The sequence below is a fragment of the Hemiscyllium ocellatum genome, chromosome 13 (genome assembly GCF_020745735.1).
Source record: "Hemiscyllium ocellatum isolate sHemOce1 chromosome 13, sHemOce1.pat.X.cur, whole genome shotgun sequence".
Taxonomy (NCBI): domain Eukaryota; kingdom Metazoa; phylum Chordata; class Chondrichthyes; order Orectolobiformes; family Hemiscylliidae; genus Hemiscyllium; species Hemiscyllium ocellatum.
In genome coordinates this window covers 79,380,520-79,396,863 of record NC_083413.1, presented here as the reverse complement: position 1 = coordinate 79,396,863, position 16,344 = coordinate 79,380,520, and the positions used below count along the sequence as shown (strand labels likewise).

At 42.5% G+C, this 16,344-nt stretch overlaps 1 protein-coding gene across 1 annotated transcript in view; it reads right to left on the bottom strand.

The window, feature by feature from the left end:
• The window catches only part of stk25b (serine/threonine kinase 25b), a 95,842-nt gene that overhangs the window by 8,990 nt on the left and 70,508 nt on the right, over window positions 1-16,344 (bottom strand). The window contains exons 6-8 of the mRNA XM_060834976.1: window positions 8,718-8,903; window positions 4,650-4,795; window positions 925-1,036 (exon numbers count right to left, since the gene is read on the bottom strand). Of these exons, the coding sequence (XP_060690959.1) occupies window positions 925-1,036; window positions 4,650-4,795; window positions 8,718-8,903 (444 nt within the window). The remainder of the gene's footprint in view (window positions 1-924; window positions 1,037-4,649; window positions 4,796-8,717; window positions 8,904-16,344) is intronic.

Here is a 16,344-nt window from a genome sequence, read left to right as displayed (position 1 = left end):
CCGCAGGCTCCCATCTCTCCTGTGTTCCTCCTCCTTGTTGTGTCAACGCTTGGGCCCAATGCTATGATATCTCCACTAAGTTTTCTGTCTTTCACTCCTCCTTTACTACCACGTTTAAAACCCATTTCTTTGATTAAACCTTTATTACGCCTCTCAATACGGCAGTCATTCTCCCCAACCCCATTCACCCACCTATTGTACTCTTTGCTACCTTCTCCCCACCATTTCTCTCTCCACCCTGGAGGCTTCCTGCCTCTATTCCTGATGAAGGCCTTTTGCCTGAAACATCGATTTTCCTGCTCCTCGGATGCTGCCTGACCTGCTGTGCTTTTCCAGCACCATTCTGATTTAAACACTGGTGTCTATTTTTGTCTAGTCTTGCTTTTCTAGCATTTTACCATGGGGAATTTTTCTACATTAAAAGCTCCATGAGTTATGTCATTTTACAAACAAGATACCCAGTTTCAATGGCATTAAAAGAACACAGATGTGGAGACGGAACTTGTGAAAACCTTTGAAGTAATTATGAGAGAGTATGGTCATGAAGAGATGACTTATCCAACTGGGGTGGAATGACTTTTTCAGTTACATTATTTCCATATTGCACACATTCATTGGCTAGCTCATTATTTCTGGTACTTGGGAATAAAATATACTGGGGTGACACTCCCAGTATATACTAAGGAATTCACTCCTGTCCCAGAGACGGTCTGAATCTCTCCTGGTTGAGGGACTGAAGATGAAATGTACTTCGCCACCTTTCACACCATTGTAGCACCAGGAGAACTTCAAAGCATACTATAGCACACCCCATTCAACCCTGTAAGTCCTCAAAGAGTGCATCACTGCTGAAAACTGCTTGAATTGCTTACAGTAACAGTAGTAGGGAGTGTGTGCTGGAAAGAGACTAATTCACAGACTCACCTTCTGAGAAGTTGGAACAGGCATTCCGTTCTGAAGCTTGCTTAATGTACTGGGACGTACAGTGGGGAAAGTCCAAACTGGGCATTGATCCCGTTCATCTGCGTCAGCTTCCCTACAAACAGATAGTCAGGTCTCTGAACATGCTTATACCTTCCAACATTAGGCTCTCTAGCCCAGATTTATACATTAGTTTCAATATTTCCACTCAACTCACACCCCTGCTTTCCCCCATTTCCTCACCCTAAACAAAGACGCTTTGTCTCTGCTGAACAGTGATCCTTGGGTAAGGTACCAGCCACTTAGCTAGGAACAGGGAGAAGGTCCCGAAAGCTGAACCCACGGGCTGCTCACAACCTGTATCAATGATTTGAAGGTCAGCATCAAATGTAGTATTTCCAAATTTGTAGATGATACAAAGCTCAGCAGGAATGTATTATGAGGACGATGTAGAGCAGCTTCAGTAACATTTCGACAGTCTTTGTGAATGGACAGGAACATGGAAGATGGAACATAACATGGAAAAATGAGAGGTTATCCAGTGAGGTGGGAAGAACAGACTGCGCAGAGTACTTCTTGCCAATAAATCACTGAAAGCTAACAAGCTATTAAGGAATCTAACTGAATTAAGAAAATCTTAATTGCAAGAGCATTAGAGTTCAGCAGTAGTGAAGTTTTGTTTAATTCACATAGGAGCTTGGTTGACTGTACTTGGAGTACCTCAGGAAATACATCATTGCTACACAGGAAGTGCAATGAAGATTCACCAGACCTGTTCCTGGAATGGCAGGACAGCCCCATGCAGAGACAGATTGGGCAAACTGGGTCTGTACTCTCTAGAGTTTTGAAGACTGAGAGGTGATCCCAATGAAATCTACAAATACTTAAAAGTGATAGACTTTCCCTAGTTGGAGAGTTACAATTAGGGGGCATAATTTAAAAATAAGGGTATACCATTTATAGAAATGATTTGGATGTGAACACAGGAGGTATGGTTAGTAAGTTTGCAGATGACACAAAAATTGGAGGTGTAGTGGACAGCGGACAAGGCTACCTCAGAGTACAACAGGATTTTGATCAGATTGACCAAATGGGCCAAGGAATGGCAGATGGAGTTTAATTTAGATAAACGGGAGGTGCTACATTTTGGAAATGCAAATCAGGGCAGGACTTCTACACTTAATGAGAAGGTCTTGGGGAGAGTTGCTGAACAATGAGACTTTGGAATGTAGGTTCATAGTTCCTTGAAAGTAGACTCACATATAGATAGGTTAGTGAGGAAAGTGATTAGTATGCTTGCCTTTATTGGTCAGTGCATTGAGTACAGAAGTTGGGAGGTCATGTTGCAGCTGTACAGTAAATCAGATAGGTTACTTTTGGAATATTGCGTGTTGTTCTGGTCTCCCTGCTATAGGAAGAATGTTCTGAAACTTGAAAAGGTTCAGAAAAGATTTACAAGGATGTGGCCAGGGTTGGAGGGTTTGAGCTACAGAGAGGGGTTGAATAGGCTGGGGCTATTTTTCCTGGAGCATCAGAGGATGAGGAGTGACCTTACAGAGGTTTATAAAATCATGAGTGACATTGTTAGGGTGAATAGTCAGGTCTCTTCCCCAAGGGAGGGGAGTCCAAAACAGGGAGCATAGCTTTAAGGTGGGAGGGGAAAAATTTAAAAGGGGCCTAAGGGGCAACGTTTTCATGCAGAGGGTGGTGTGTGAATGGAATGAACTGCCAGAGGAAGTGGTGGAGGCTGGTACAATTACAACATTTAAAAGGCATCTTGATGGATATATGAATAGGAAGGGTTTAAGAGGGATATAGGCCTAATGCTGGCAAATGGGACTAGATTAATTTAGGATATCTGGTCAGCAAGGAGGAGTTGGGTCTGTTTCTGCGCTATCTCTCTACAACTCGATAACTGGAGGAGGAGAATTTGTTTACTCAGAGAATGGTGAATATTTGGAATGGTCTATCCCAGAGAGCTGTGGAAGCTCAGTCACTGTGCATAGTTGAAATAGAGGTTGACAAAACTTGTGACTATCAATGATATAAAAGATTACAGAGACATTGTGGATAAAAGGTATTGGAGTATTTCATCAACCATCATTCCATTCGGTGGCAGAGCAGCCACAACAGACGGCATGGTATTTATGGGTACTTTTAGAAATTTAAAGGTCAGATCGCTGTTCTTGAATCATAGACTTCACCAAGTTGTCAGCCAAAATTCTGGGTCAATGGACAGTTAGTTAATGTTAGATTAAGCAGTGCTACATAAACAGAACACTGCAGCTGGGGAAAGAATATCAAAATTAATTGCAAACCTGACAGCTATTCAGTTGCTGACAGTGCAATTATTGACGATGGGGAGATTAGTTGTAATTTGCCGGTGTTGCTTTTCATAACTGGACAAGTCTGCCAACACTGACTATCCATATATGGAAGGAATGGGTTCCTGCACACTCATTGTCTTTGAATAAGGACAGACGACACCTTTTAGTGGAGGGAGGGAGTAAAAGATGAGAAAGAAGTCATGAAGAAAAGATTGCGCCCATTGTTGCAATGCCAGTACTGGAATGAGCATTAATTTACTAGACTGAGTAATTTGGGCAAGTTCTTGGTGGCTTCAATACCGCAGCTGGCTCCAGTCTTGCCAAAAGTACCTTTTCTCTCCTGAATGTCCTCTCAACTTTCTTTCCCTCAACTTCCTCCCACTCACCCTCTCCTGAAGCCAGGTGTTTGTGCTCATCATCCCCATGAGACTTCCCTTAACTTGACAGTACCAACCCATGGGATGGACAGGGGTGAGACTTCACAGGTCATACACAATTCTATCCATACTCTGCTCCCAAACACATCATCTTTGCAGTAGATACCAATCAATATCTTTAAAAAAAAAGGAGACTTCATTTTATTTCAAAACCACCCTTGCTTGTGACCAATTATCACCCAGCTCAAGTTCTGCAGACTGGAATGCTAAGAACAGACATTGCAGTTTTCAGCTCTACGTTACATCCAGTGCTGCCTTTACTTATCAGGATGGCTAGAGAACCAACTATACACTCACACTCACTGTGCCTTTTTCTCATGTACAAGAATCATCTGGGTGGGAAACGGTATGGACCATGAAAAAATGGTTAGCATCGAGAATTTGGAATGCAGGTGCACTGACTCTTTGAAAACCCCAAGCCCCCTTTGTCCCTTGCGACAGGATTATGCAAAGGAAAGACAATCCATATGTCTATGATAGGAAGGTGCAATAAGAAAAAAGTGAAGATGCATAACAAATAGGCATGTTATGAATAAAAAAGGAATTACTATTTGAGGGATTTGTAGGAACATCCTCATAGCGACGTCAGAGGAATGGCTCAATCGAACAAATAGCTCAACCTTCTGTTTTCTACACAAAGAGAAGCTGGTTACTATTCAACTTTCCCAATAGTAATAATCTCTCAAACCTGATACAATTCTTGCAAATCTATTTTGCAACCTCTGCAGTGTTTCTATGAGCTTCTATAACACAGAATTTTGGACAATGCTAGGGTTTGACGAAAGGTTATATATAATTTTAACATAATAGTTCCACTTTTCAATTCAATTCCTCAAATGCACATCAGTGTTTATTTCAAACTGACTTAATTGCTTATCTATCTCACTCTAGTTCTCCCATCTCCTGATCAGTCAGGGTGATGCTACCCCCCCACTCATTCACCCCAGGAATCAGGCATACTTACAGATCTGAATCTTCGGAGCTGGACTCCTCACCATGCCCCTCCGACTTCCAGCGCTTGTAGCGGTCGATCAATTCTGTTAGGTAGGAGGTTTTTTTCGTGTAGCGTTGGATATATTTGTGCTTCAGAAGCTCCTTTGCTGTTGGCCTCTAGAATTTGAAGAAACAGCTGCTGTGGTTATGTTTTACAGTCCCACAGAACCTCGTTGGTTTCCTTATTTAAATATCACTTGCAACATTCTCTCTCTAGCCCACTGGTTCCTCATTTTCTAGCCACACATCTTACAACCCTCCTCGCTCTCCAGTCGTCAGAAAGAATTTTTTGTAAATCTGTGTACTGTAACTCCACAACCTTTCTGTTGAAGTTTGATGGTTCTTAAGCACGTGTCTTTCTTTAGATGATTAGATTAGATTCTCTACAGAGTGGAAACAGGCCCTTTGGCACAACAAGTCCACACCGACCCTCCGAAGAGCAACCCACCCAAACCCATTCCCCTATACATTTATCCCTAACACTACGGGCAATTTAACATGGCCAATTCACCTAACCTGCACATCTTTGGACTGTGGGAGGAAACCGGAGCACCCGGAGGAAACCCACGCAGACACTGGGAGAACATACAAACTCCACACGGACAGTGGCCGAGGCGGGAATTGAATCCGGGTCCCTGGTGCTGTGAGGCAGCAGTGCTAACCACAGTGCCACCGTGCCGCCCATCTTGAAACCTTCTTGGAAGAAAAGGTCCACAAAGGATTCATTTTGCTCAGGACGTTCTCCTTATCTTGAAAATTCATGGGCACGCCATCAGACTCCTTTGCAAGGTTGCTGAGGAACACTCTGAATCTTTCACTGAGAAGTTGGAAATGGTGTTTAACATGGCCTGTCTCTTTAATAGGTATTGCCTGCTGTAAGGTGGTCCAAATAGGTACAGCCTGGGGTCAAATGTCCCTTCCAGGAAAAGGTTAGCTTATCAAGATTTAGAAAGAAAAACCCAAGCAGGGAATGACTGGTTCTCTTTCACATTTGTTTTATACTTTTGCCCCTTTGAAGAATGGCATCTAAAAGGTTTCATAAATATGAGATCAGATTCAAGACTTTTATGCACATTTGTAAAAGTCCTTTTGTGTCTGCTGCCATAGATTAGATTCCCTACAGTGTGGAAACAGGCCATTTGGCCTGTGACATTTTTCACATTAACAAAACACCTATTTTGATGCAACAACTTTACCTGGCTTCCTACAACATTCCGGACAGGACTATAACTTAAATTTATTCACTGAAGCAGTGGATTTCTTACCCCACCATACTAAACTGCCTCCTAACAGCTTCAGTATAAATACAGAACATGTACAAAATGGAAGCATAGTTGGAAAAGGGAGAGAGAGAAGCAGGGAAAAAAAAAGTAATTCCTTACTCCTAAATGAGAGGGGAGAGTCACCCCGATGTATGGATTACTGCATGGAGTAACAGTTCCGGAAGGTTTGGAGAGAGACAGAGTTTGGGTGTAGTTCTGTTGGGAATCACTGAAAGAACGTATCTGTTTTGAGTGTAGTGCACTTCCAATTTCAAATGGCCTGCTGTATACCACAGTCTACACAACTGTTAACAAAAAGTTTTTATTTAAAAAACAGAGATTTGCACAGCTCACACAGGTAGATCAATGTGCTCTGCAGAACTTGCTTCATTTTCATAAGGCTTCAAAACTGGATCAGCATGGAAGTTGTTCCTGAATTCTGACACTACAGTTAAGCACACTCCGATAGTTACCTGTTACTAAAACAAAACCTAAATTCACTTTTGATAGTTAATTGTGTGGAACCGTATCAAATACACTTGGCATTCTATACAGGCAACATCTATAGACACTGCCCTATCAGCCTGTTGGTGATTCCCTCAAATTACAACTAGTAAATCAGTCAGATATGGCAAACCCTTAACAAAACAATATAATGTCTGGAACATGGGAGAGAGATTGCAACCTTTGCCTTTTCACATTGAAGAAAGAAGCAGCTTTGCAGCTTCAGGGATGAAAGTGATTTTCTTGCTGTTATTCTTCTTTTCCTTGTTATCCCATTGAATCCTGCTCTGTATTTTAGCAAACTAGATTATGAACTCTCAAGCCACTCCTACAGAAAGTGAAGTCTGAGCTCTCTCCCTTGGAACTCGAGGCTACAGAAGTTTATTATTTAATTAGAGATGGTTCAGAAAAGATTTACGGGGACGTTATTTATGGAGTCAGCTATTACGAGGGGGCATAGCTTTAAATTAAGGGGTGGTAGGTATAGGACTGATGTTAGGGGTAGATTCTTTACTCAGCGAGTCGTGAGTTCATGGAATGCCCTGCCAGTAACAGTGGTGGACTCTCCCTCTTTATGGGCATTTAAACGGGCATTGGATAGGCATATGGAGGAAAGTGGGCTTGGATCGGTGCAACATCGAGGGCCGAAGGGCCTGTACTGCGCTGTATCTTTCTATGTTCTATACTGCTGGGACCGGAGGGCTCGAGTTAAAACGAGAGGCGAGATAAACGGATTTATTTCATAGGAGCATCGAAGATTGCGAGGTGACTTTATAGAGGTTTGTAAAATCATGAGGGGCCAAGATATGGTGAATAGCAAAGGTCTTTTTCCTAGGGTAGGTGATTTCAAAATTAGAGGACATAATTTTAAGATTAGATTAGATAAGATTCCCTACAGTGTGGAAACAGGCCCTTCGGCCCAACAAGTGCACAACGAACCACAAAAGAGCAATCCACCCAGACCCATTTCCCTCTGACTAATGCAGCTAACACTATGGGCAATTTAGCATGGCCAATTCACCTGACCTGTACATCTTTGGACTGTGGGAGGAAACCAGATGAGAAAAGAAAGATATAAAAAGGGACCTGAAGGGCAACATTTTCCACACAAAGGGTGGTTCATATCCGAAATGAGGAAGTGGTACATGCAGATACAATTACAACATATAAAATACATTTGAACAAGGGCATGAATAGAAAGGTTTAGAGGGATAGGGTCAAACACAGGCAATTGGGGCTAGGTTAGTTTGAGAAATACGGTTGGCATGGACAAGTTGGATCGAAGGGTCTGCTTCAGTGATGTATGACTATGACCTAATCCACTTTGCTTCTCTTTGAGCAACTGATACTGGGACATGTCTCTAATGATAGATTCCAATACTTGTTCTACTACTGATGTTAACCTAATTGGTTCTCCTACCTTTCTTGAGCAGTGCAGTGAAATTTGAAATTTCCTATTCTAAAAGGCACAATTCCTGAATTTATGGAAGTTGGAAAATCATGGCTGAAGCATAGTTTCTTGGGAAGGAATGAGAGGACTGTAAGTACTTGTGACCAAATCAAACAGTCAATAGGAAAAAGAAGAAAAATGGACAGAAAACTAACTTTCCAGTACTAAGCAAATCATAGCATGATGAAGATTTGCCTCACCTCCCCCACCTTAATTTTGTCATACAATCTGCAACCTGTTTAAAGGACATGCATTTAACAAATTTCATTGATATTCCACTTTTTTATCCGCATAATTTCTGCAGATGCCTTTCAATATTCCTTGTACCTTAAAAAGGTAATAATGTGACCGTTCAAGTACATCTTTATTCATGACCTCTGTTTAACATTTCTTGCTGTCGTTCCTGGATGAATAGTAACATTCTTGTCTCAAAGTTAAAAGCTTATGGATCCATGTCATATCAATTGTCTATTCGTGATCTAGTCTGACACTTGTGTAACATTGCGAGTATGTTGCATTGTTGGATTGCCCGTCTTTCACAGCGGATATTAAATTGAGTTTGTTCGAACAGTCCACCTTCTTGGGAAGATGTGGAGAGCAGCAAACAATATCCCCCACATGTCTGAGCCATTATTTTAGTCTTGATGAATGCACTAAACATTACCATGCCATTTACCTCACTGCTGTACATCAGGGCTTGCTGTGAGCAAGGTGGCTTCACAACCTCACTTCAGATGTGATTTCCTCCTCTAAAACAGCAACAGCAGCACTGAAAGCTCGTTTGGTGCATATAACCCGAAACAAAGCAATATCTTCTACTTACGAATTTGGGATCCTTGTTTAAGCAGGCCTCAACAAACTCTTTGAAGGGCTTGCTGTGGTTTCCTTCCAGAGTTGGGGGGTTGTTCTTGGGAATCAGGAAAAGAACTCGCATAGGATGCAGTTCTGAATTAGGGGGTTCTCCTTTTGCTAATTCAATTGCAGTTATTCCAAGGGACCAGATATCTGCCTGAAAATAAACAAGTCAGAGAATGAGAAACTTTACCTTAATACAAGCCCCAAGTTTTCAAAAGAATTCCTGCATTTGCCTCCATTGCAATTAACCAGAGGAAGTTAAGGATAGCATCAAATGAAAAGAAAAAAAATAACGTATATACGTGTGTTTAGGTTGATCTAATGCATAAATCGGCCCCTTATTTTTGGCCAAAAATCTTGCATTTTTCATATATCCGATGTGTAAGTCGACCCTAGTTCTTCACAGTTACAGATCAACATTTATGAGCCAGCGTGCCTGCCCACTGTGCTCTGCTCCAGCATTGCAGTCTGCCAGCCATCATGTTCCTTTCCAGGTTTTCACAATTACTGGAACGGTATGACAGCGCGGGGTGACCGCCATATCCATGGAGTTGGTTCCAGTTACCCGCAGTTTACCACGGCCTGAACATATTACAGGGAACGTTCCAGAACCAGGGAACAGGGGACTGCCGGGATGGTAAATTTCCCATTTTACAGATAAATATTCATCCCCTCAAAAACAATACCTCACATACAAGTCAACCCCTAATTTCAGGTTAAAACACAGTCTTCAAAATTCAACCTATACATGAGTATGTACAGTATTAGTGTATGGCAAAGTTACTGGTCAGGCAGATGATTGGAAAATTTTAAAAACCAACAAAAGAGCTCCATAATGAAAGGAGATAAAATTTGAGGGTAAATTTGCAGACAATAAGACAGAGAACAAGAGCTTCTGTAAGTATAGAAAAATTGAGGTGAAAGTGAACGTAGGCCCTTTACAGAATGAGGCTGGAGAAATATTGATTAGATTAGATTACTTACAGTGTGGAAACAAGCCCTTCGGCCCAACAAGTCCACACCGACCTCCTGAAGAGCAACCCACCCGGACCTATTCCCCTACATTTCCCTTCACCTAACACTACGGGTAATTTAGCATGGCCAATTCACCTACCCTGCACATTTTTGGACTGTGGGAGGAAACCGGAGCATTCAGAGGAAACCCACGTAGACATGGGGAGAATGTGCAAACTCCACACAGACAGTTGCCCGAGGCGGGAATTGAACCTGGGTCTCTGACGCTGTGAGGCAGTAGTGCTAACCACTGTGCCACCGTGCCGCCCATAAATAATAATGGAGGAATCAGGAAATATCAGGGGAGTTGAATAAATACTCTGTATCATCTTCATTATCATAGAATCATAGAGATGTACAGCATGGAAACAGACCCTTCGGTCCAACCCGTCCATGCCGACCAGATATCCCAACCCAATCTAGTCCCACCTGCCAGCACCTGGCCCATATCCCTCCAAACCCTTCCTATTCATATACCCATCCAAATGCCTCGTAAAATGTTGCAATTGTACCAGCCTCCAACACATCCTCTGGCAGCTCATTCCATACACGTACCACTCTCGGTGTGAAAAAGTTGCCCCTTAGGTCTCTTTTATAACATTTCCCTCACCCTAAACGTATGCCCTCTAGCTCTGGACTCCCCACCCCAGGGGAAAGACTTTGTCTATTTATCCTATCCATGCCCCTCATGATTTTGTAAACCTCTATAAGGTCACCCCTTAGCCTCCGATGCTCCAGGGAAAACAGCCCCAGCCTGTTCAGCCTCTCCCTGTAGCTCAAATCCTCCAACCCTGGCAACATCCTTGTAAATCTTTTCTGAACCCTTTCAAGTTTCACATCTTTCTGATAGGAAGGAGACCAGAACTGCACGCAGTATTTCAACAGTGGCCTAATTTGAATGAGTGTTTTGAAGAAGTAACAAAAAAGATTGAAGAGGGCAGAGCAGTAGATGTGATCCATTTGGACTTCAGTAAGGCATTTGACAAGGTTCCCCATGGGAGACTGATTAGCAAGGTTAGATTTCAAGGAATACAGGGAGAAATAGCCATTTGGATACAGAACTGGCTCAAAGATAGAAGACAGAGGGTGGTGGTGGAGGGTTGATTTTCAGACTGGAGGCCTGTGACCAGTGGAGTGCCACAAGGATCGGTGCTGGGTCCTCTACTTTTTATCATTTACATAAATGATTTGGCTGCGAGCATAAGAGGTACTTAGTAAGTTTGCAGATTGGAGGTCTAGTGGACAACGAAGGGGAACTGAGAGGAGCTGAATATCACTTAAATGGGAAAGAACTGCTGAAAGATAAAACACAGAGGGATTTGGCCGTCATAGAGATGTACAGCACGGAAATACACCCTTCAGTCCAACTTGTCCATGCCAACCAGATATCCCAACCCAATCTAGTCCCATTTGCTAGCAATCCCTCTAAACCCTTCCTATTCATATAGCCATCCAGATACCTTTTAAATGTTGTAACTGTACCAGCCTCCACCATTTCTTCTGGCGGCTCATTCCATAGATACACTACACGTTACGTGAACAATTCGTCCCTTAGGATCTTTTTAAACCTTTCCCCTCTCACCTTAAACCTTTGCCCTCGAGTTCTCGATGCCCCCAAACCAGGGAAAAGAGCTTGTCTATTTATCCTCTTCATGCCCCTTATGATTTTATTAACCTCTATAAAGGTCACCCCTCAGCCTCCAATGCTCCAGGGAAAGCAGTCCCAGCCTATTCAGCCTGTTCCAATAGCTCAAACCCTTCAATCCTGGCAACATCCTTGTAAATCTCTTCTGAGCTCTTTCAAGTTTCACAACATCCTTCCGATAGCAAGGAGACCAGAATTGAATACAATAGACCAAATGTAGCCTAACCAATGTCCTGTACAGCCGCAACATGACCTTCTAACTCCTGCACTCAATGCTCTGACCAATAAAAGAAAACATACTAAAAGCCTTCTTCAGTATCCTATTTACCTGAGACTCCACTTTCAAGCAACTATGAACCTGCACTGAAAGTCTCTTTGTTCAGCAACACTAACACCCCCCTGGCCCCCAACTTTTTCTTAAATCACAGAGGTTGAGCAGTAATGGAGAAGGCAAATGTAATGTTGGCCTTTACTTCAAAGGGAATAGAGTATAAAAATAGGAAAATATAGTGAAAACTGTACAAGGTATTTGTTGGATCACACCTTGAATATTGAGAAGATATTTGGATCCCTTAACTAAGGAGAAGCAAACCTGCATTAGAGGCAGCCCAGAGAGGTCGATAGGGATATGGAGGGACTTCTTATGAGGAGAGGTAGAGGAGATTGGCCCTGCACACACAGAATAGACGAATGAGAGGTGACATTCTTGAAACAAGCAAAGTCCTTAGAAACCTTTACAGTTAAATTCGCAGAAGTTATTTCCCTTGTGGGAGAGTCTAGCACTATTGCATATAATCTCAGAATCAGGAACCAATTAACACAAGAGAGGAGGAGGAATTTCTTCTGAGAGGAGTGCGAATCTGTGGAATTCTCTCTCTTAGAGGGCAATGGAGGTTAGATCATTATTATATTTAAGGCTGAGATAGACACCTTTTTAATCAATAAGGGAATCAAGGGTTATAGGGGAAGGCAGGAAAGTGGAGTCAAGGATCATCAGATCAGCCATTCTCTCTCTGATTACTCAAATCAGTTATATGGCTTTCTTTTGCTACATCTTAGGCTTCTACAATGTGAATCTGAAGGAGGGAGACACACAGAGAGAGGGAGACACACAGAGAGAGGGAGGGGGAGACACAGAGTATAATCGGGATGGGAGGGGTTTTGATTATGTTGGTTGCTTTCCTGAGGCACGGAAAGTATAGATGGAGTCAATGGATGAAGGTTGGTTTTGCGTGATGGATGGGCTATGTTCACGACTCTCTGTATTTTCTTGCAGTCCTGGGAACAGCAGTTGCTAAACCATGCAGTGATGCAGGCCAGATAGGATGCTTTCTGTAATGCATCTATAAAATTGGCAATTATCCTCATTTGTGAGGGAGACCTCACGGCAGTGCAGGATTTCAAATCTGCACACTGTCATTCAGGAAGGAGAAAGTGAAGACTGCAGATGCTGGAGATCAGAGCTGAAAAATGTGTTGCTGGAAAAGCGCAGCAGGGCAGGCAGCATCAAAGGAACAGGAGAATCGATGTTTCAGGCATAAGCCTTCCTGAAGAAGGGCTTATGTAATGCTGCCTGACCTGCTGTGCTTTTCCAGCAACACATTTTTCAACACTGTCATCCTGGCTTGCTGCTGCAACAATACCTAGCAGCCATTACATTTCCACATTAGGTGCACCTTTGTCAAGTGCCAAGCTCAATGCCACACACTAATTCTCAGTATACGCTCCTACTTTCAGACACAGTCACTGCTAATTGTGACGAGCATGCTTTGGTCACTACTCCTATTCCTTTCTACTTGTTGCTATCAGATGAATCTAAGCTCTGGCCAGAAGCACTAATAATTGTGTGACTAAGCCAACAGGATGCGAGCTCCTTTAGCTCTCCTGAATTATTATTGTTCCTTTCTCATGACTTACAAAAAAAAAACTCCTTAATTGTGAGGAAGGTTTTGTTCAGTTTCACGCTCCCACATTTATTTAGAGATAAGCCGTTTTGAAACTCCTGCTCGTTTCAATCAACTCCAGAAGTACAGGAAGGAACTTTTATTCTGACCTAGTTAAAATATGGCATTACAAGCTCAATAGATTAACACAGTTACAGGGAATTGAGAAAGTGAGAAACATCGCAGAGGAACAAAAATGTGAAAAACAGAATACAGAAAAAGCATCTGTGGAAGTGAGACCACAGATAGTCAAAAGCAGAGAGAAAAATAAACACATGAATAAATGCATAAACAAGAAGAGGAGTGGTGGGCTGAAAGAAACAGATGTGCAAGAACAGAAATTGAATTTTAGGTCACTGAAAGATAGGACATGCAAGCTGGCTGTTCGCAAATGAGGGTTACAGAACACCGAAGTTAATAAAGTGGCTTCACAGTATTAGGATTTTAGCTCAATCGAGTTACATTAAAATCCATGACCCATGGGTGAAGGGTCAGAGCTCTACTGGGTGGTTCCCATTATTCGAGAGATCAGAAGACTGCACACAGCTTATTATGCTGGGCTGACTCAGTTCTGCTTAAAGAATCTGTTTTAAATGACTGGTTGGTTTTTATCCTAAGGCGTGGGGATTTACTTATGGATACCAAACTGGTAAAAGGGGGACAAAGTAGAGAAGGTGAACAGATAGGTTGTACAAGGTCAATTATTATTTAGTATTGACAAATTTAATGATGAAATTGGGCAAGGAATTTAGACTGAAAAATACATTGTGCTGGCTGTAGATAAGAAATATGTCTGGGGCTACAGATTTCTGAGCTTATGTACAGCATGGATGAACACTGAAAAAACTAAAGACAATCTTAGAATGAATAGGCAGGATAAGGCAAATACTTCCATGGAATGTCTTGGCACTTTTTCTTCAATTAGTAGGGCCATAGAAAGTCTGGTAGTGGCAAGGAATTACTCAAGGAGTGATCCTCAGTTTAGAAAAATTATTAGTGTGGAACCATACAATTTCAGTCAGCGAACTACAGACAGATAGTCTACTGAAGAGTGACTAATTTGATATTTATTATCTGACTTCTGGGCTAAGAGGAAACACAATTGGAACTGGGAACTGAAGTGTGCAGGATGCCAACAAGAGCAAATTTAACAGGAAAATGGAATAATTTGGATCTAAGCATGCCACATAAAAGGTCGCGAACATGGCAAGTGGACTACGACTTATGTAAGAGGAAGCACAGGCTGGCAGCAGTGCTAAGTGTAAACATCAACGAGTGGACACTGGCTGAGGAATGCTGAGGTACAAAATGAGCATGGTTTTTTTTGCACTTTGGAACTGACCTGACAGACTACATTGCCTTTCTGAAGGCCCTGAACTTTCTTCAATAAGCAAATGTTTGCAGTTCTCTCTTTCTGGATATCTACACGCCAACACTAATCCAAGTAAAACAAATCCTGGATGTCAGGCAGAACTTTCCTTTAAACGCAGGTTCAAAAAATAGAATGAATGCATCTAACATCAGTCCCTTTCTGCCCTTAATCAGTACAATTTTAACAGACCAGTTAAGACAATAAGGGATGGTGTCAAAATTAGGCTGTGTCTCAGGGTGGTCAAGCAACAGCCTTATATAGTCACACTTACAATCATTCCTTACGGACAATGTCCGAGACACCACCAGCACCATCCCTGGATATGTCCTGTCCCACTTGTAGGACAGATCCAGCAGAGGTGTTGGCATAGTGAGATACAGTCAGAATAGAGTTGCCCTGGGAGCCCTCAACATTGATTCTGGACCTCAAAATCTCATGATATCAGGTTACACACAGGCAAGGAAAATTCCTGCTGGTTACCATGCAGTATCTTCCCTCAGCTGATGAACCAGAACTCCATGTTGAATATCACTTGAAGAAAGCACGGAGGATAGCAAAGGTGCAAAATGTTTTCTGGGTGGGTGGGGGGATTTCAATGTCCATCACCAAGAGAGATTTGGTAGCTGCACCACTGATCGAGCTGGTCAGGCCCGGAAGAAAATAGCTGCCAGATAGATGGTAAAGGAATGAGAGAGAAAAACATACTTGACCTCATCCTCTCCTATCTGCTGGCTGCAGATGCACCTGCCCATGATAGTGCCAGTAAGACACACCATGGTACAGTCTTTGTTGAAATGAAGTCCCACCTTCCCACTGAGAACACCTCCCATGGTGTTGTGTGGCACTGTCACCGTGCTAAATGGGACAGACTTCAAACAGATCTAGCAACTCAAGACTGGGCACCCATAAGGTGCTAAGAGGCATCAATGGTGGTAGAATGGTAATCCAGCACAATCTGCAACCTCAAGGCCTGGCATATTCCCACTCAACCAATATAATCAATTCTGGTTTAATGGAAATTGCAAGAGGACATGCCATGAGCAGCACCAAGCTTCCTAAAAATGAGATGCCAACCTGGTGAAGCTACCAAACAGGATTACTTGCATGCCAAACAGCATAAGCAGCAAGTAATAGACAGTACTAAGCAATCAGATCTAAGCTCTACAGTCCTGCCACACCAGTTGGGAATTGTGAAGTCATTGGAGAAGAAGACTCCACAAATATCAATGATGAAAGAGCACAACACATCAGTGCAAAGGTTAAGGCTTAAGCATTCATAGTAATCTTCATCAAGTAGTGCTGAATGGATGATCCATCTCGGCCTCCTCCAATAGTCCTCAACATCACAGAAACCAAAATCTTCAGCCAGTTCGACTCACTCCATGTGATACCAAGAAATAATTGGAGGCATTGGATATTGCACAGGCTTTGGGCACTGAAAACAGTACTGAAAACTTGCACTTCAGAACTTGCTGTTCTCCCCTGGCCAAGCTCTTTCTGTACAGTTACAACACTGGCATCTCCCTGACAATGTGGAAATTCGCCTGGACACAAAAATTGGAACAAATCCAAACTGGCAAATTACCATCCCATTAGTCTACTCTTCATCATTAGTAAAGTG